This window comes from Pristis pectinata, chromosome 9 (assembly GCF_009764475.1).
Source record: "Pristis pectinata isolate sPriPec2 chromosome 9, sPriPec2.1.pri, whole genome shotgun sequence".
Classification (NCBI taxonomy): Eukaryota; Metazoa; Chordata; class Chondrichthyes; order Rhinopristiformes; family Pristidae; genus Pristis; species Pristis pectinata.
Genome location: NC_067413.1, coordinates 25,086,119 through 25,104,315, shown reverse-complemented (window position 1 = coordinate 25,104,315; position 18,197 = coordinate 25,086,119). Strand labels below are relative to the sequence as shown.

The 18,197-nt window shown below is 43.5% G+C and overlaps 1 protein-coding gene across 4 annotated transcripts in view; it reads right to left on the bottom strand.

Annotated features, from left to right (window-relative positions):
- Positions 1-2,104: 2,104 nt before the first annotated feature.
- The window catches only part of LOC127574405 (corticotropin-releasing factor receptor 2), a 163,561-nt gene continuing 147,468 nt past the window's right edge, over positions 2,105-18,197 (bottom strand). For all 4 annotated transcript variants that reach the window (XM_052023404.1, XM_052023407.1, XM_052023405.1 and 1 more), the window contains 3 exons: positions 13,782-13,917; positions 13,561-13,602; positions 2,105-5,804 (listed from right to left, as the gene is read on the bottom strand). In XM_052023404.1, coding sequence (XP_051879364.1) covers positions 5,667-5,804; positions 13,561-13,602; positions 13,782-13,917 — 316 coding nt within the window. In that variant the 3' untranslated portion in view covers positions 2,105-5,666. The remainder of the gene's footprint in view (positions 5,805-13,560; positions 13,603-13,781; positions 13,918-18,197) is intronic.

Sequence of the window (18,197 nt, the reverse complement as noted above, 5' to 3'; positions counted from 1 at the left end):
CAAGATCCCAAGTGACCTAACCTTCTGGACTAGCCTACCCTGCAGGAGTTAGTTGACCATGAAGCTACTGTACCATTACAAAAATTCAACCGGTATTAATTCCCTTTGTGGAAGAAGATTGGCACCCTCACTGGGACCAGCCTGTCAACCTGAGACCACAACAATGAGGCTGGTGCTAAACTGCCCTCTGAAACGGCCTAACAAGGCATTTAGTTCTTGGGCAATTAAGGACTGGCAATAAGTCCTGGCCTTGCCAGCAACAACAATATCCTGTGAATTAGAGAATATTTCACTCTGTGAACCTCACAGAGATTCCACACGCCCTCAGTGCCCAGTGACCATGCACTACACAACATGCAGATGAATGGCCATAAACCTGGCAGCAGTCATGATACTCTCACATTGTATCAATTCACTGTACCTTCTGTATTTCACCATGAAAGTGAATGCGTTGGTAGGTGTAAAAGTCTCTTCCATGTTCTTTGACACTCCATGCAAGGTTGCTTCTAGGCTTGCCAATGTCCCAAGAATTTCATTGTGCAGAACCAACAGCCTTCTTCCACAGCTGAACACATCAAAGAGTTCACCTTTTGCATTTAATTTCAGCCTTTTCCTCTGGTGCTATTTGTCTTCTGCCAGGGCTGCAGGTCACTCATAAATTATTCCTCACCACGTTTAGATTTCACTTTTAACCTAACCTCTAAATTATGCACACAGCCAACATCTGAGGTGGTGACTACAAGTTTGAAACCAAAAGATGGGACTTCTTTGTCTTCACTGTCTTCTTGTTCTGAAGAAACATATAAGGAAAGGGCTATATGGAGGGGAGGGAAGTGTCTGCTTATACCATCTGCAGTTTCTAAATCTAGATGGGAGAGGAAAATCTGTGATATAAAAGGATTAGGTATGAGGATCCACCTTGTTACTGGCCACTGACCCAGTAATCCCTGCTTCAATGATAGTGAGCACTCCCTCTTGCAAAAGGACATGGTGATGCAGCTGTCCCTGTTGATTGGTCACTGTCTTCTGCAATCATGGTTACCCTGTCCTTCAAGAACGAAGGATGTCAGTTGTAGGTTGCAATACATCTGTGCGATGTGGCTGTTGTATTTGAATCGTTAATACCTCATTCAAATTATGAAGTGTGAGATTAAAGTTTACAATAGCAGACTTGTAAACTGTAGCAGACAAATGTTAGGTAAGAGCCTCGCACCATTTCCTTGTGAGAGGAGTTCTCAAGGGTTTCCTGCCCTTAACAGAAAATTGAACATGTATCCTTCCCTCCATCTTCTGCATTAGGTACTCAAATGCAGCAACGGAAGATTCCAGAGCATGTACTTTACTGTGTTGTGTCTTTCATGAATGCACATCAGACTAACCACAGCTATTAAACAGAAGACACTTACAATATTTACCAGGTCGCGCAGCATCTACATAGAGAAGAAAACTGGTTTCTCCCTCCACAGGAGCTGACTGACCTGTTGAGTACTTCCAGTATTCTCTGTTTTATTTCAGATTGTCAGCATCTATAGCACTTTATTTTCAGCTTTAAAATACCTGTCTACTCCTGAAGCATTGGCCACAGTGTACTTCTCCTTTAAACCTAATCTGGTTTTAAGTAGCTTTAACAGCTTCATGACATAAACAAATACTGGGGTTAGCTCCTACACCATGCTGAAATATAATGAAAATGCAGCTCATATTTGGTGTGCTGTCTGCATTGGAAGCAAAAGGCGAAGGTTAATCATGCAGAGCATTACATGCATCTATTTTTGATGGCTGTGCCATTTAACTCCCTGATGTTTTATTGATGTCTAAATGAAATAATCCCTATTGGGAATCCACTAATTGATGACTGATCTGGGGCAAACTATTTTACACTCTGCCTGATGCAAGTGCATTAAAATATAGCAAATTGGCAAATCGAAACACTGAAATTCTTAGGAAAGAAAAGTGATGATTAAACTGTGTTCAAAGCCTACTATAAAGCATGAACCCACTGGATGAAATTTCCTTCCTTGTTTGTTAGAAATTCATAATACAACTCGGTATAATTTAAATATTTCCACATTAGTTTTGCAAAGAATATTCAAATCCTTCTATTCTGAATTTTCAAATACTTTATACTTTTATATGATTTACATATAAATTTTGCACATATATTACAACCAAAAATATACATCTGTTTCATAAGATTGCCAACCTTCTTTCTTCCCCAATCTCATATAATTAGGATAAAATCAAAATTACACAACGAATGGTTTGTACAAATCATATCTCTCAGAAACACAACTGCACTGAGTAACTTGACTTTATCGACATAGAACCACAGGATACAGTTTTAAAATAAGCAAGGTTCAAAGAAACTGTCTGGGAATTTCCATGGAGCTGCTTTCACTCTTTTGCCTTAACTCCTCTTGAAGTGGGATCAAAACTCCACATTCCTGTGTAAATGGGCTTCTGGCAAAGACAGAATAGGAGGCTGGGAGAAGCTCCGAGGAAATCTGGCCTTCTTTTGCGCAAAGTAGCAGCTTTTTTGAATCAGACTCACAGTCAGAAGCATTTGAGGTTGTGTTATTAACTCCTTTCAAAGGAAGCTGGATAAAGATTTCTCTGGGAATGTAACTGGAGGTGATATGGATAGGGACAGATGGCAGTGATGAGATGCACTGTGGGACACAATGAGTCCTGTGTTACTTGGCCAGGACTGAAACACAATATAGGTGATTCGTATGAAGAGGATTTGAGAGGCAGAATGGGGTAGTGGGATGGCGGAGCTGGAGGTGAACATTGCGAAATTGCATTTGATTTTCTTGGAGGATCATGGATTAATACAGGAATTGCCTTCAGGAGATTAACTTGCTGAGATACAATCCATAAAATGTTAATTTCATGTGGCTGGGTGAAGATACTGATCTGAGGTACAAACGACCTTTATCCATCTCATAACCTAGTCAGGGGTACCGAATAATATTTCAGGGGATATAACTTTGTGCTTTTATGACTTGGTGCTGGAGAATGAAACTATTTCCCACTTAATTGATGATCAATTAATCACTCTCTGGTCAGGTACACCATGGTCATATGTATTGGAATGGTGGCCCAGAAATTTGGACACATTTTCAGTACTATGTGTTTAAATGTCACTTATTTCTACAGTGGAATGTGATCAGTTACATTGTGCCACACTGGGAATTTGCCTGTGCATTCCTGGCCACAAATCACCTTGTGGGTCTGACACAATTCCCCATTGGTTACACACAGGGTGACATCAGATTGCTTTGAGGTGTGCAAGTCATTGGAACAATGAGGTTTTCAGAATGCAATCCTTTACAGCAATGCAGCTTGGCGGAGGCCTCTTAGGGCAGGTACAAGCCCAGAGCTGGGAACCCAACCTAAATGGGGCCCTTGGTTTGAAAAACTAATCTGTTCTCTCCAGGCCCTATCACCCCCATGATCTCCCAACCACCCCACCAAAGTTCACAATCATTTGGCACCAATTACATAATCCTTGTTTTGCTCCTGGCTCTTAATCTTCATGCATTTCATTTGATCTCCCAATTCCCCATGCATTCCTCATGCATCTCCCCATTTTCAAATCTCCCCCAGGTCTGGACTGCAACCCACTCTAACCCACTGAAAGCCAAACAATGGAAGATGCTGGAATGCTGATACAAAAATAGAACATGCTGGAAATACATGGCAGGTCTGGGAGCATCTCTGGAAAAGGAAACAGATGAAGGGTCTTTGCCCTGAAATGTTAACTCTGTTTCTTTCCACAGATGCTGCCTGACCTGCTGACTGTTTCCGCCACTTTCTGTTTTATTCCTCCCCCACAACTTGGCTTTGGTCTCAGAATCAACATATTTTCATTTGTGCACCGTACAACTACCTTTCAGTGTGGGTTTAAAGATGTTGATGAATTTCCAGGCCAATGTCCCTCATCTACCCTGGAAGGAAACTACATTTCAAAGTAGAAAGAACAACTAAATTCAGATTAATTTGCCCTTAGGCTGGAGGAACATGGGAAGGCTAAGTGAACGTGATTTCATAACTTGAAATCCTGTGAGAGTTAGGAGAAAAGTTGGAGTTCTAATCTGAACACAGTCAGGATGCAGCAAGATAGCACTTGCAGTTTCAAAGTCACACTTTGTCTTAAATTAGCTTCAATAGGAATTGCTGATTTCCATGTGGATTACTGGATTTGTAAAGTGTGGATGGCAGTGGAGCATGCCTTAATGTGCCGTGATCCTAGTGCACTCCATCTTAAACTTAGGAACATACATGAAAATATAAATTTATATGCCTAAATGTCATGGCATGTTTTGATATAAATATTGTTACAATTGTTAACTTTGTATATAACAAGCCACTTTTAACATGTAGCACTGCTTAACTGCATGGGGTCTACTTCATTAAAAGAGCGTGACACTAAACCTCAAATGTAAAAAAAAGCATCTCACGTTAAATGTTCTGTAAGGCGTGAACTGCCTCTATCACAGTCACCTTGTTTGGGGAATGGCTGTACAGCAGGTACCCTTTATACCTAGGTGATTCATGTATCTTTTTGTATCTAGTTAGCTGCCAATAACAGGTATCCCCTTTGATGTGGTTGCTCCATGCTGCTGGTAATCAGGGTCTAGACATTCTGGTTAGGTCTGAACACCAATTACACAGACTCTGGATGGGTTCCACATAGTCAACGATTTCTGTTTCAGCATTGACCATAGTGTTAAATAAAGGGTTGTAGTTAGGTATTCCAAGAGCCTGGGTCTCTGAACAGAGGGAAATATCAATACAGCAACTCCCCATATGACCTCAAGGTGGTTAATTGAATAGTAACCAGCCATGGTCTGCAATAATTCATTAATCAAAATAATACCAATGAAATAGCATAGAAATTGTCTTCTTTCAGTAAAATTGTTTGAGCAAGATGTTGCCGCTCACACTGTTCATGCATTGCTCCCTCTAGTTCATGGAAATGATTAACTCTTCCATTTTCAGTTTCTTCTGTCTTTAACACAAATTCTTTGACAAACAGATCTCTCTCTCATATCATTTGACAGATGTGGTGTCCTTTTTCCACTTGGTATGCACTGTCCAGCAGACAGCATTGCATGGGCTTTAGAAAAGATAGTCATTCTTTCAGTGCTTTTTCTCAGTGGTTTAATATTAACAAGCTTCAGCATTCTTCTCGGTGCCATCAGGAATTAAGATTTCCTCCCTTTCCTCCCTGCACTATAGATTCCCAGTTGCCCAATCAAGGTGATGTTTCAGTGGGGAACCAGATTTCAGCACGTGAGATCAGTGATGCAAAATAAAACCTGGTAGAATAAAACTTTCAAATGGACTTCATTCTTGCCCTGAGATTGTGACAAGCTCTTTTAGAGCCGGACCATGGAATACGTTAAGTGGGCTGCCCTATTAATGCAGCCTCAATCGCTGTCCTGGGTCATTTCTGAGCTGCATGCTAGAACGAAAATTACAGACTGCTCCACTCTGACTCCCCAGCTTTGATTACTTGCAGTGAGACGTGGATTGTTAGTTTCTCTTATTCACCATCACGTGTTTTAAATGTGCACAACAATCCACAAACAAACAAATCACTTCAGGGTTGAAGGAAAACAATGAAAAATTCAAAAAGAAGGCTTCTCAGTATTGTCGGGTCAGACACCTGTTTGCTTTATGCTCTGAAAGCTGATTCTTGTGGGTGAGGTTGGTATGGACATAGCCCGTGCAACTCGTACTCTTAGAGTGTGGTTGTCTTGCCATCGATGCCACCTCTTTCTAGCAGCCGTGCGCACCTGAAAGCAAACAGATGGTTTAATTTCCATGATATCACTATTTGATACTTTAGCTACTAAAGCAGTTACTGGATCCTTAAAGGAACATTGACAGTTTGGGTCTGGAGATCAATGCATTTCATGCATAAAATGCATGATGTTCAGTCTCGGCAAAGTATTGTGGTGGAAAATTGAAGTTGTACTATTTATCCTTTGCGTTTTATGCTCTTCTCACTTTTCTTTCACGGAGAATTCTGTCTTAACATATCCTTCTTCACGCTTGATAATTGGACTTAGTGAGCCTGGTAACTTCACCCCAATACTTACAGAAAGAAGTTCATCCTCTTCTTTTGCATAGCCTTTAGTCGATTGAGGAGAAGGGTATTTTAAGATCAAGACCTTGAACCAGGCACAAAGCTCATAGTCAGTAATCCTTTCCCTCTTATATGCTTCTGAGACCTGAACTACCTTCAGTTGGCATCTCAAAGCACTGGAAAAATACCACCAACACTGTCTCTGCAACATCCGCCAAATTCACTGGAAGGATAAGTGGACCAATGTCAGTGTCCTCTCCCAGGCCAACGTCCCCAGTATTGAGGCCTTAGTTACACTCAGTCAGCTCTGTTGGGTAAGTCACATTGGTCTCATGACTAACACAAAACTTCTGAAACAGGCACTCTTTCCTGAGCTCTGTCACAGGAAGAGATTACCAAGTAGACAGAGGAAAAGATTCAAGGGTGTGCTCAAAACATCCTTGACTAAGCCAGAGACAGGGGTTGAAGTTGGGTTGCTGACAACATTTAAGAAGTATATCCAGATGTGCACTTGAATTACTTAGGCATAGAAGGCTATGGGCCAAGTGCTGGGAGATGGGATTAACATGGAAGGGCACCCACTGGTCAGTGTGGACAAGTTGGGCCAAATGGCCTGTTTACATGCTGTATGATTCTATGACTCAAAGTCAAAATGCAACATCCCTATGGACCTTTGGGAATCTCTGGATCAAAGTGGCAAAGAAGCATTCAGAATGGTACTGAGAACCTTAGGTCCATGGATCAGAAGCACAGAGAAACCTGCATAAATGGCAAAACAAGTGCTCCACCTCGCAAACTGTACACCACATTAAGAAACTTCTAACCCATTTATGAGAGTCATTAAAGCACACTGGCAAGGACCAAATTTGCACAGGTTAATGAGACTGCTGCTGTTCCAGATGGGAATGGTGGGCAATTCCCAGCACATTTCAAAATCATGGTGGGCCTAATGTCAGTGGGATCAAGAGTGCAGATACAATTAATTGTCTAGGCCAATAACTTTTGAATTCTCTCTCCAATCCAACTGGTCTCTCTACTTCTCTCTTCTCCTTAAAATCACTCCTTAAAATCTAACAGCCAATTTCAGGTAACCTGTCAGGCTCTGTGTCAAACTTTGTCTGATAAAGCTTCTGTGAAGTACTTTGAGGCACTCTTGTGTTACGGACTCAGTGAAAGTCCCTTTAAGATAGAGAGTGTGTGTGTATGTGTGTGTGGGGCGTGCTTACGTCAATAGAAGATAAAGGACGTAATGACGTTGTTGAAGAAGTCAGAAGAAGAAGAAAGAGAGAGAGAGAAGGGAGAGAGACACCAGCCTGCTTGTTTTCTCTATCGATGGATGAGAAACAATAACTGTGTTTGCCACTGAAATCCATGTATGGAAGTTGGAAGTAATCCGGTGGAGTTCACTTTGTTGCTGACCTGTAGAAAGAAACAGGTATTTGTATGTGGACGACCACGGTTCGGATGCTTTTTGGGGTGAGGAAGTCACTACCGAGTAAACACTGAAGTGTCGTTTGGGTTCCATCGTGGAACATTTGGATTTCGTATGTACTCTCTCTATGTTTTTCTACATCTACATCTTATCTTCAGACAACGGTGGTTGTTGAAGAAGCCCTTGCTCATGTTTCACCTTATGGCTTGCGGAACTGAACTTTAAGAACCATTCCGGAACTGGGAGTTTTGGACTTTGTCACACACACACACGAAGAGTTTAGTTTTGGGGTTAACGTTCGAGGTTTAACATTCTTGAATTCTAACATACTAACATTTTTTACTTTTATTTTACGTATTATCATAAGTAGTGATTAATAAAATAGTTTTTAACACTGAATCATGCTCAGTGTGTTTCTTTTGTTGCTGGTTTGTGACACTTGTAATATCAAAGTTGCTATATCAATTCAAATGGTTGTAGTCTTGGCAAAGGAGGTGAATCCTCATAGTGAAAGAGTTATAATGAAACTGAAATCAATCCTTTAATCAATTCAGTCAGAGCTAGTAGATAAGATAAGGTATCTTTATTAGTCACATGTACATTGAAACACACAGTGATATGCATCTTTGCATAGAGTGTTCTGGGGACAGCCCACAAGTGTCGCCACGTTTCTAACCCATATGTCTTTGGAATGTGGGAGAAAACTGGAGCACCCGGAGGAAACCCATGCAGACACGGGGAGAATGGACAAACTCCTTGCAGACAGTGGCCGGAATTGAACCCAGGTTGCTGTCACTGTTAAGCGTTACACTAACCGCTACACTGCCGTGCCTGCCTGGTATGAATTAGAAATAGAAAATGGTGGAAATATTTAGTAATACCTAGTGTGAATTAAGCTTGGACTGTCTCATTTCAGTTCTAGTAAATAAAGACCCATGCATCAGCTCAATATTGTGCCAGCCTGTGCTCACCTGTACAGGCATTGATACCACTGCTAAATCTGTAGGACCTTTTATTGTCATGGGAAGATGTCCAAAACAGATACAAGGAAATGTATGATTTAGGTTAAGGGCCAAATGTCCATTGATGGACTCCATTCAGAAACTAGTTGATGATGAACAGGGCAGGCCTGCACCTTCTTCTTGAGGGATTCTTCAGCAACTCTCACTGAATAATGAGGTCATATTTTACTTTAAACAAAAGTTACTCTGGAGCAGAGGAGCAGAGGTGATGTGCAGTAAGAACAAGGCTTGTTCTTTCAGGGGTGTGAAGCAATTATAGTCAGTTAATGGCCTTTATACCCATTATTAGATCTGGGAGCAAATAGATCAAAAATATATTACATTTCCCATTGGAAACTCAGACACCTAAGCTAGCAACTCGTCTATGACTGCATACATAATTAATATCCCTTTAACCAGCAAGAAGCTCTATATAGGTCAGGATATTCTGTTTCCTAGACTGTACAAAGCATTGGTGCAGAACACTGGTTAATGTGAAATATTGGTTTTGAACCAATGTGCAGGATTGGTTATACAGCTTGAACAATAAAGAGCATCCTAAACAATGACAATAGGATTAGAGGTCATAGGTACAACATTCACAGGCTTTATTCTATGTTGGAGAATAGGAAAGAAGCTACTTGTGCCACTAGACATTAGCCATATGGAAGTTTCCATCATCTCTTTAAAATGTAGTGATGCAGAACTCTGAATTCTAGATATGTTTCATGGATTGAAAATTAGAAAATTTTTAATTACTCTGCTAGCTTTCCAGTGGAGGAGACCTGAATCTATCTTAAAGCAGTGGGCAACTGTTTTGGTGGAGTGTATCTTTGATGATTATAATAACCTTATGGATCTCTAGTTGGAATGAGGACCTGGTAAAGGCTTGTCTCATCTTATTCTGATGTTCATTAACTCCTTTTTCTTCTCATCATCAATAGGCAGGCACGGTAGTGTAGCAGTTAGCATAACGCTATTCCAGCACCAGCGATCCGGGTTCAATTCTGGCCACTGTCTGTAAGGAGTTTGTACATTCTCCCTGTGCCTGCGTGGGTTTCCTCTGGGTGCGCTGGCTTCCTCCTACATTCCAAAGACGTAGGGGTTAGGAAGTCTTGGGCATGCTATGTTGGTGCCGGAAGCGTGGTGACACTTGCAGGCTGCCCCCAGAACACTCTTATGCAAAAGGTGCATTTCACTGTGTGTTTCGATGTACATGTGACTAATAAAGATATCTTATATTAGTTAAAGCATAGTCCTTACCTTAAAATTATTGTGTTCTGCATGAAAATATAGTTTAATATAAGAGTAGAAGTGAGGACAGTTGTTTGTTTTTTATGACATTTTGTGATGTTTTGTTACTTTTGTCATTGCTATGAATGGAAAATGATGGAAAATGAAAGAATGTTCTACTTTGAATAAGTCTACTAACTCATCCAGATCAAGCAGGATACAAAATGAAAGCCCTTCTGTTCTTCCCCTGTAGTATTCAGAAAGATAAAAGCTTCATTCCATCATAAAGGATTTGACTGAAAAACATGTTTCATAGCTTCAAGTTTGATGATAATGAATCCAAGACTGAATATTATTGGGATTAATCCTACACCATAATTGGTCATGCTTGATTTTCTAGATCTGTTTGTCTATCCAACATTAAACCTTCTATGTGTGCTGTACAGAAGATGCCTTTCAGAGATACAGTTTTCAGATATTCATACTTTAGCTTTGTTAAGGATTGAGAGTTGTTGGTGAGAAAATAAAAGATTGGTTGAGTTTGGATTAGTTTTGAAGCAAATTGATTTGGCACAAATGGTGTGTAAAAAGGCAATGTATGCCGTAATCAATCCAATCTCAAAATCAGAGGTCAAAACAGCACAGAAGTAGATAACTTGACCCTTTATACTCATTCCATCTCTTTGAAAGAGCTATCCAACTAATCCTATTTCCTCAATTTTTCCTCAAAGTCTTTACATTTTTTCCCTTCATGCATTGACCCACAAGTGTTGTACCTGATTCAGCTTACCTATCATTTCAGGCAGTTTAATCCATGTCACAACAACATTTATCGAAGAATTTTTAGTTGCTTTCTTTTGCTAGACCATCTTGGTTATGAATCTTGCTGCTAGTAGAAATAATTTCTCCTTATTTACTTCATCAAAATCCTTCATGATTTTGAACACATCTTCAAAATCTTCTCCTAATCCTCTCTGCTGAAGGATGAATAATTCTAGCTTATTTGTATATCTGCAGTCCTACTCTAAGGTATGATTCTGGTAAATTCTTTCATGCCCTCTGTAAGTCCTTGACACTGCTCTTAAAGTGTGGTGCCTAGAATTTCAGCTGAGACTTAACCAGTGTTTTATAAATGGATTAGGATGATATTTTTGCTTGTGTACACTGGACCCATTTTTTATGAAGCCAAGGATATTGTATGTTTATTTTTACAAATTGGCTTATCACTCTGCCCTGCTACTTTCAAAAGTTTGTGTACAAATACTCTCAGGTCTCTCAGCACTGGCATGCCCTTGGATTTCTCTGGGCTAGCATGCCTTTTGGATTATTTTGTTTAGTCAATATTGCCATATACTTCTGATCAAAATGATTCACTTGTCAATTCTCTGCATTAAATCTCAACTGCCAAATGGCTGCGTGACACCAGGTGCCTATGTACCTGGCATGCATCACTTTTTGCCATATTAACTGGGTACACAAATAGGAACAAAATAAATTTTGCCCCATGTACTAATACAAAATTTGCTAAGGAGGTCAGCTGGTGTGGGTTGAAAACAGACTCCAGCACAATAAATTTTGTAATGGGGCAGCATCTAGATAAATGGCATAGAAAGGGTAAATCATCAAAGTCTTTTTGCCATGTTAAGGATATCAAAAGTAAATGGGCATAGGGATCAGATGAGAGAAAAGAAATTTAAAGGGACTCTAAGAGGTAAATTTTTTTTTATATACAGAGAGTGGTTGATATCTGGAACTCACTGCCAGAGGAGGTGGTGGAATCAGATAAAATTGCTACAGTTAAGAGGCATTTAGAAAGACACTTAAATGGGCAAGGAACAGACATACAGTCTTGATGTGGGCAAATAAGGTTAGCATAAACAGGCCTAAAGTTTGGCATAAATGCGATGGGAAGAAGGGCCCATTTCTCTGTTGTATGGCTCTATGATTCTAAACAATATATTAATTATTCACCAATACACGTAAATACTATCAAAGGTGGTTTCCACTTGTTTTCTTATTTTGCATAATACTGAACTAGAAGCTCTGATTTTAAAGCAATATGACTAAAGTAAGTGGGATAGCTTCAAATCACATTACGTTTTTCACACTGCCAAGTATTACATCCTGTTGAAGCAAATGGAGGTAAAATTGGGAGTGTTATTAAAAGGCATTCAACATGAAAGCAGATGGGTTAGGTTGGGATCATGATCTCTGAATATCTGTGGGCAGTCAGTGGGAATGATACCTTGTATCTGTTTGGAACCTGAAATTACCTGAAGCAACAAGTAGTACAGTAACACTCCATTAATTCAGCACACTTGGGACTTCGGTGATAATGGACAAGCAGATTTTCTGGACTGTCGGATATTATTTTAATTATACTTCAACACTTTTAATTTCCTTTTTTTTAAAAGATGTTACACAGTAACATTTCAGTGGTATGTTTCAAGGGAGCACAGCCAACAGAACCAGGTGAGCTGAAAGGGAGTGCAGGAACTGGGCTCTGACGAGTAGAAGGAAGGGCTGGAAGTGGGGCCCCGGTGTGTGATTGCGGAGCACTGGAACCCAAACCCTAGCTAGTGGAAGTGAATGCAGGAACCAGGGCCCTAGCAAGTGGACAGGGTGTGTGGAACTGGGGGTCAGGTGAGTGCAGCCCTGGAATCTGAACCCTAGTGAGTGGAAGTGAGTGCAGGAACCAGAGCCCCTGGCGAGTGGAAGGGGAGAGTGGGAAGTAGGGACCCACTGAATAGGAAGGGGATGTGTAACCAGAAACCTGAGAGTTGCAATTGCAAACATCACTTAGTGAGCCAGATGCCTACCAGTGGGATTTCCAAATGGTTGGATATGCAGATTATTTGAGTTTTACTTATGTATGAATAGAAATGTTTGTGGACTAATTGTCAGTTGGTGGTGCTTCAACAATAGCAAGTTACACTCTAAAGATTTGTTCTGTCATTATGTTTTGATCACTTCTTATGAGTGTTCGGTAGTGTGATTTGAAAAATCACAGTAAAATGTCACATATAATTGTTTTTCCCCTTTATGCAATTAAAGTTCTCATCCACTCACTGAGATCATTTAGGTCTATGAAACCTGTAATATAGATCACTATATAATAATGAACCACATAACAGCAGGAGCACATTCATCTCTGCTTCTGAAAATCAGTTCCTTTGGAGTCATGGAACTGAATTTCAGTGGCAGAGTGCAATGTGCTTGAGGGACTATGTAATATGTTTATTCCTACTGGCCAAGGATGAACTTCTTTTCATTTTTATTTCACCATTTTTCTAATTGCACTTATAATAATACAATTTTTTTCTCTCTATTTAGGAACTGAGCATTAAGAATAAACACATATTTAACCTCCTGTGAATGCAAGTACACTTTCCCACATGCTTGCCTCTTCCCAGCACATTGAATCTTCTTCATACTACTCTCACTTTTTCCAGAGGTTTTAAAAACATACATATTACAATAACTAACTACAACCTGCTTTTTTTCCCTCACCTTCTCACAAGTATCATCATCATTTGTTTATGTTTCATAATCATTCCAAAAATATTGTTCTTTTATAGCAAGAAAATTTTTGAGTCCACTATGACAGAAACGTTTGGAGTGTGTTGGTGTTCAGTGCTCCTTTGCTCTTTCATTGAAGGTCTTTATTTCTTTATTCTGTGTTAACTTCCCTGCTTAGTTACTAATGATTAGAAAGAATAAAACATGATACTGCTTCAAAATTATTTATACCCAATACTCCAACCAGATTGTTTTCGATGAGAGTAGATTCAACTTACCTCTCCATTCAGGAAGCAGTAAAACACTGACACAAAGAAACCCTGTAAAACACAAGAGTGTTTGGTTGAGTTCTGAAGCATAGTGTAATAGTAACTCTTAGCTAAGCATCTAAATTGCACAATGCTTCAGGGAAAGATCCAATTTGAATTGCAAATTAAGGTGACAAATTGCATTTGGGCTCAGGTTATGAGATGTCAGACCATCTTGCCAGATTACCCACCTGAAAGGACTGCAGAAATGAATTGAAGTAGAGGAAAGCAACATATGAGATGTCATCCTTGCCTGGATCAATGAAGAACAGTATGTAGGTGATGCCGAGAAGGGGTAACAGAACTAAAATTGCCTTCACTGCCTTCCTGTAGGACAGATGGTGAAAAGAGAGAGACACAATTTTTTTATTAACATTGAAGGTGAAACTTATTGCATTAATCATGAAACATATTTCTGAACAGGCTTTAGCTTGAACCAGATGACGATGTACAAGACTGTCAATTACACTGTGTTGCTGCTGCAGTTGAGGTGTAAATGGCTCCTGTTCTGTACTTTCCGATCATGGCACGACAACAGAGCCAAGCTGTGTGATTCCATCTGCAGAAGAGAAGCATCTGATTTCGCAGGGAAATTCTGGCATTTACCCACATGACTACTGACATACCTCCTGTAATCATAAGCAACTTTACAATTTTTACACTTTGGTGATCATATCTGGGTGAAATTGAATAAATTAGACGGAGCCCGTCAGATGCAATAAATCATATCAGACCCCTATGCAGTGTTAAACTGCATCCCATTATTGGCTTCAATTTTTGGACCATCCTTCAAAAGAAATTAAACCTTCCATATTGGTGGAACAACCGTCATATGACAGTAATAAGAAAAGGAACACAAGCTACCAAAGTTCCCAGAGATGCAAATTAAAGAGTCTCCATTCTAACTGCAATAACATCCGACTGATTAACATTTGATTAATATTTGATTGTAGCACCAGTCAGGAAATGCTTTTTTGGGGACTTGCTGCCTTTTTCAGCTGTAGGAACATTGAGAGTGTGAGTTCAATTGTTCTACAACAAATTTTGCAATTTTTCAAGAGTATCCAATGCAGGGCAAGTGTGGTAAGTGCACCTAATTGAATTGGGTTCAATTTTCAGGCAACTGTTTCGAAAATAACAGTGTGTAGCAGTTGCTACCGCGGAATAAAACAAGACTCTACTCGGAGGATTGCCAAAGAGAACTGGTTTATTTTCCCGCCTTGCGCGGGCCCTTTAAGGGAGAATGTTCCCGCCCAAAACAACCGGCAATGACGTAAGTCCTACGTCATCAGGACTTTCCTGCGCGCGAGTTCTCCCCGTCGCTCGGAAAGACGAGGCCCGCCGCCATCTTGGGCCTCGTCGCTCCGACGCCGCGCGACCCGACTGCCGAGCCGGTTCGCCCGACTAGACGGTGAGTCGCCACACAACCCCCCCCAGAACCGGCAAGACAGTCCCCAAGGTCCGTGGGCTGTGCCAGCTGCTGCTTAGGGGGGCGGCCTCTGCGTCGCGGCGTGGCAACCTCGACAGGCTGTTGCAGATCCAAATGGGCCGGTTTGAGGCGGTCCGCCGTGAAAACCTGTTCCCTGCCTCCAATGTCCAAAATAAAAGTGGATCCGTTATTCCGTATGACTCGGAACGGTCCCTCATATGGCCGTTGCAATGGCGCCCGAGGTGTGCCCCTACGAACAAAAACAAACTTACAGTCTCGTAGTTCCTTGGGCTGGCAGGATAGGGCTTGACCGTGCCGTGAGGTGGGAATCGGGGCCAAGGCGCCGAGCTTCTCGCACAGTCTTTGTAGGACTGCTGGGGGTTGTTCCCCTTGGTCCCGAAGGGCAGGTATGAAATCCCCGGGGACAACTAGTGGCGCCCCGTATACAAGCTCAGCTGACGAAGTGCGGAGGTCTTCTTTGGGGGCAGTGCGTATGCCGAGCAGGACCCAAGGCAGCTCGTCAACCCAGTTAGGACCCTTCAGGCGGGCCATCAAGGCCGATTTCAGATGGCGGTGAAAACGTTCCACCAACCCGTTTGATTGAGGATGGTTGGTCTGGAAAGTGCATCAGCAACGACATTATCCTTTCCGGAGACATGTTGGATGTCAGTTGTGAACTCGGAAATGTAGGATAAATGTCTCTGCTAATGAGCTGACCAGGGATCGGAGACTTTGGAGAAGGCAAAGGACAGAGGCTTATGATCGGTGAAAGTGGTGAAAGGCCTGCCTTCTAGAAAGTATCGGAAATGCCGGACCGCCAGATACAGCGCTAGAAGTTCCCGATCAAAAGCGCTGTACTTCAGTTCGGGCGGTCTAAGGTGCTTGCTGAAAAATGCCAAGGGTTGCCAGCGGCCTTCGAGTAGCTGTTCCAGTACCCCACCCACCGCGGTGTTGGACGCGTCTACCATGAGGGCAGTCAGGACGTCAGTCCTGGGGTGTACCAGCATCGTGGCGTCTGCCAGGGCGTCTTTGGCCTTAACGAAAGCAGCCGCAGCCTCGTCAGTCCAGGTGATGTCCTTGCCCTTACCAGCCAGCAGCGAGAACAGAGGGCGCATGATATGGGCTGCTGCAGGGATGAAACGATGGTAAAAGTTGACCATCCCAAGGAATTCCTGTAGGCCTTTGACTGTGTCGGGGCGGGCAAAATGGCGGATAGCATCCACCTTGGCGGGTAGGGGTGTTGCCCCGTCGCTGGTGATTTTGTGGCCGAGGAAATCGATAGAGTCAAGTCCGAATTGGCACTTGGACGGGTTAATCGTGAGGCCGAAATCGCGGAGGTGGGAATACAGCTGGCGGAGGTGGGAAAGGTGTTCCTGGCGGTTACGGCTGGCGATCAGTATGTCGTCCAAGTAAATGAACACGAAGTCCAGGTCTCGGCCTACCGCGTCCATCAGCCGCTGGAAGGTCTGCGCGGCGTTCTTAAGGCCGAACGGCATCCGAAGGAATTCGAACAGGCCGAATGGGGTGATAATCGCAGTTTTGGGGACGTCATCCGGATGGACCGGGATTTGGCAGTATCCCCTAACGAGGTCCACTTTGGAAAAGATGCGGGCCCCGTGTAAGTTCGCTGCGAAGTCCTGGATGTGAGGGATGGGACAGCGGTCCGGGGTGGTGGCGTCATTCAGCCTGCGGTAGTCACCGCAGGGCCTCCACCCTCCGGTGGCTTTGGGGACCATGTGCAGGGGGGAGGCCCAGGGGCTGTCTGACCTGCGAACAATCCCCAGCTCCTCCATGTGACGGAACTCTTCCTTTGCCAGGCGGAGCTTGTCTGGAGGTAATTGTCGTGCTCGGGCATGAAGGGGTGGCCCTGTGTAATGATGTGGTGTCGTACCCCGTGTGTGGGCCGAGAATTTGTAAACGAAGGTGCCAAAATCGATGGGAATTCGGCTAGGAGCTTGGCGAAATCGTCGCCAGAAAGGGAAATGGAGTCCAGGCGCGGGGCTGGTGGGCTGATTTCTCCCAGGGGATAGGTCCGGAGAGTGCTAGAGTGGACTAACCGCTTCCTTCGCAGGTCGACTAACAGGTTGTGGGCCCGAAGGAAATCGGCCCCTAGGAGTGGTCGGGCGACGGTGGCAAGGGTAAAGGTCCAGGTAAAACGGCTGCCGCCAAAGTGTAATTGAAGCATACGGGTGCCGAAAGACCGTTTCGTTGTACCGTTGGCGGCATTGAGTAGAGGACCTGGTGGCCTGTCACGAGTGTCGCGGCCTGTCGGGGGCAAAATACTGACCTCCGCTCCAGTATCAACGAGGAAACGCCGTCCAGATTTCCTGTCCTGAACAAAGAGGAGGCTCTGTCGGCGGCCAGCCGCCGTAGCCATCAGCGGCGGCTGGCCCTGGCGTTTCCCTGAAACTTGCAGGGTGGGCGGCATCGACGGGCCTCCGCACCCCAGCTCTGATGGTAGAAGCACAGCTGGTCACCCGTGTCGTCGTCTGTGTTCCTGGGGCGTGGCTGCTCGGTTGCCGGGGCCGGGCGAGGCGGGCGTTGGGCTCGCGGCCTGGTGACTTGACTGACGGATGAACCGCTCTCGCGCTTGGCCCTCCACAGGACATCTGCCCGGGCGGCCACCTCACGGGGGTTGCTGAAGTCGGCGTCAGCTAACAACAAGTGGATGTCATCGGGGAGCTGTTCGAGGAAGGCCTGTTCGAACATCAGGCATGGCTTGTGTCCCTCGGCCAATGCCAGCATCTCATTCATTAGGGAAGATGGGGATCTGTCCCCCAGGCCATCCAGATGAAGCAGGCGGGCGGAGCGCTCACGACGGGAGAGGCCGAAGGTCCGGATCAAAAGGTCTTTGAAAGCCGGGTACTTATCTTCCTCCGGAGGCGACTGGATGAAGTCTCCAACCTGGGCGGCTGTCTCCTGGTCCAGAGAGCTAACCACATGGTAGTACTTCGTGGAGTCGGAGGTGATCTGCCGAAGGTGGAATTGCGCTTCGGCCTGGTCAAACCAGACGCTGGGCCGAAGTGTCCAAAAGGTGGGCAGCTTGAGGGCCACTGCGTTGGCTGCTGCGCTGTCGTCCATTTCGCGGGTCCAAAAGCCGTTTGGACCATCGGGGTCACCAATGTAGCGGTTGCTACCGCGGAATAAAACAAGACTCTACTCGGAGGATTGCCAAACA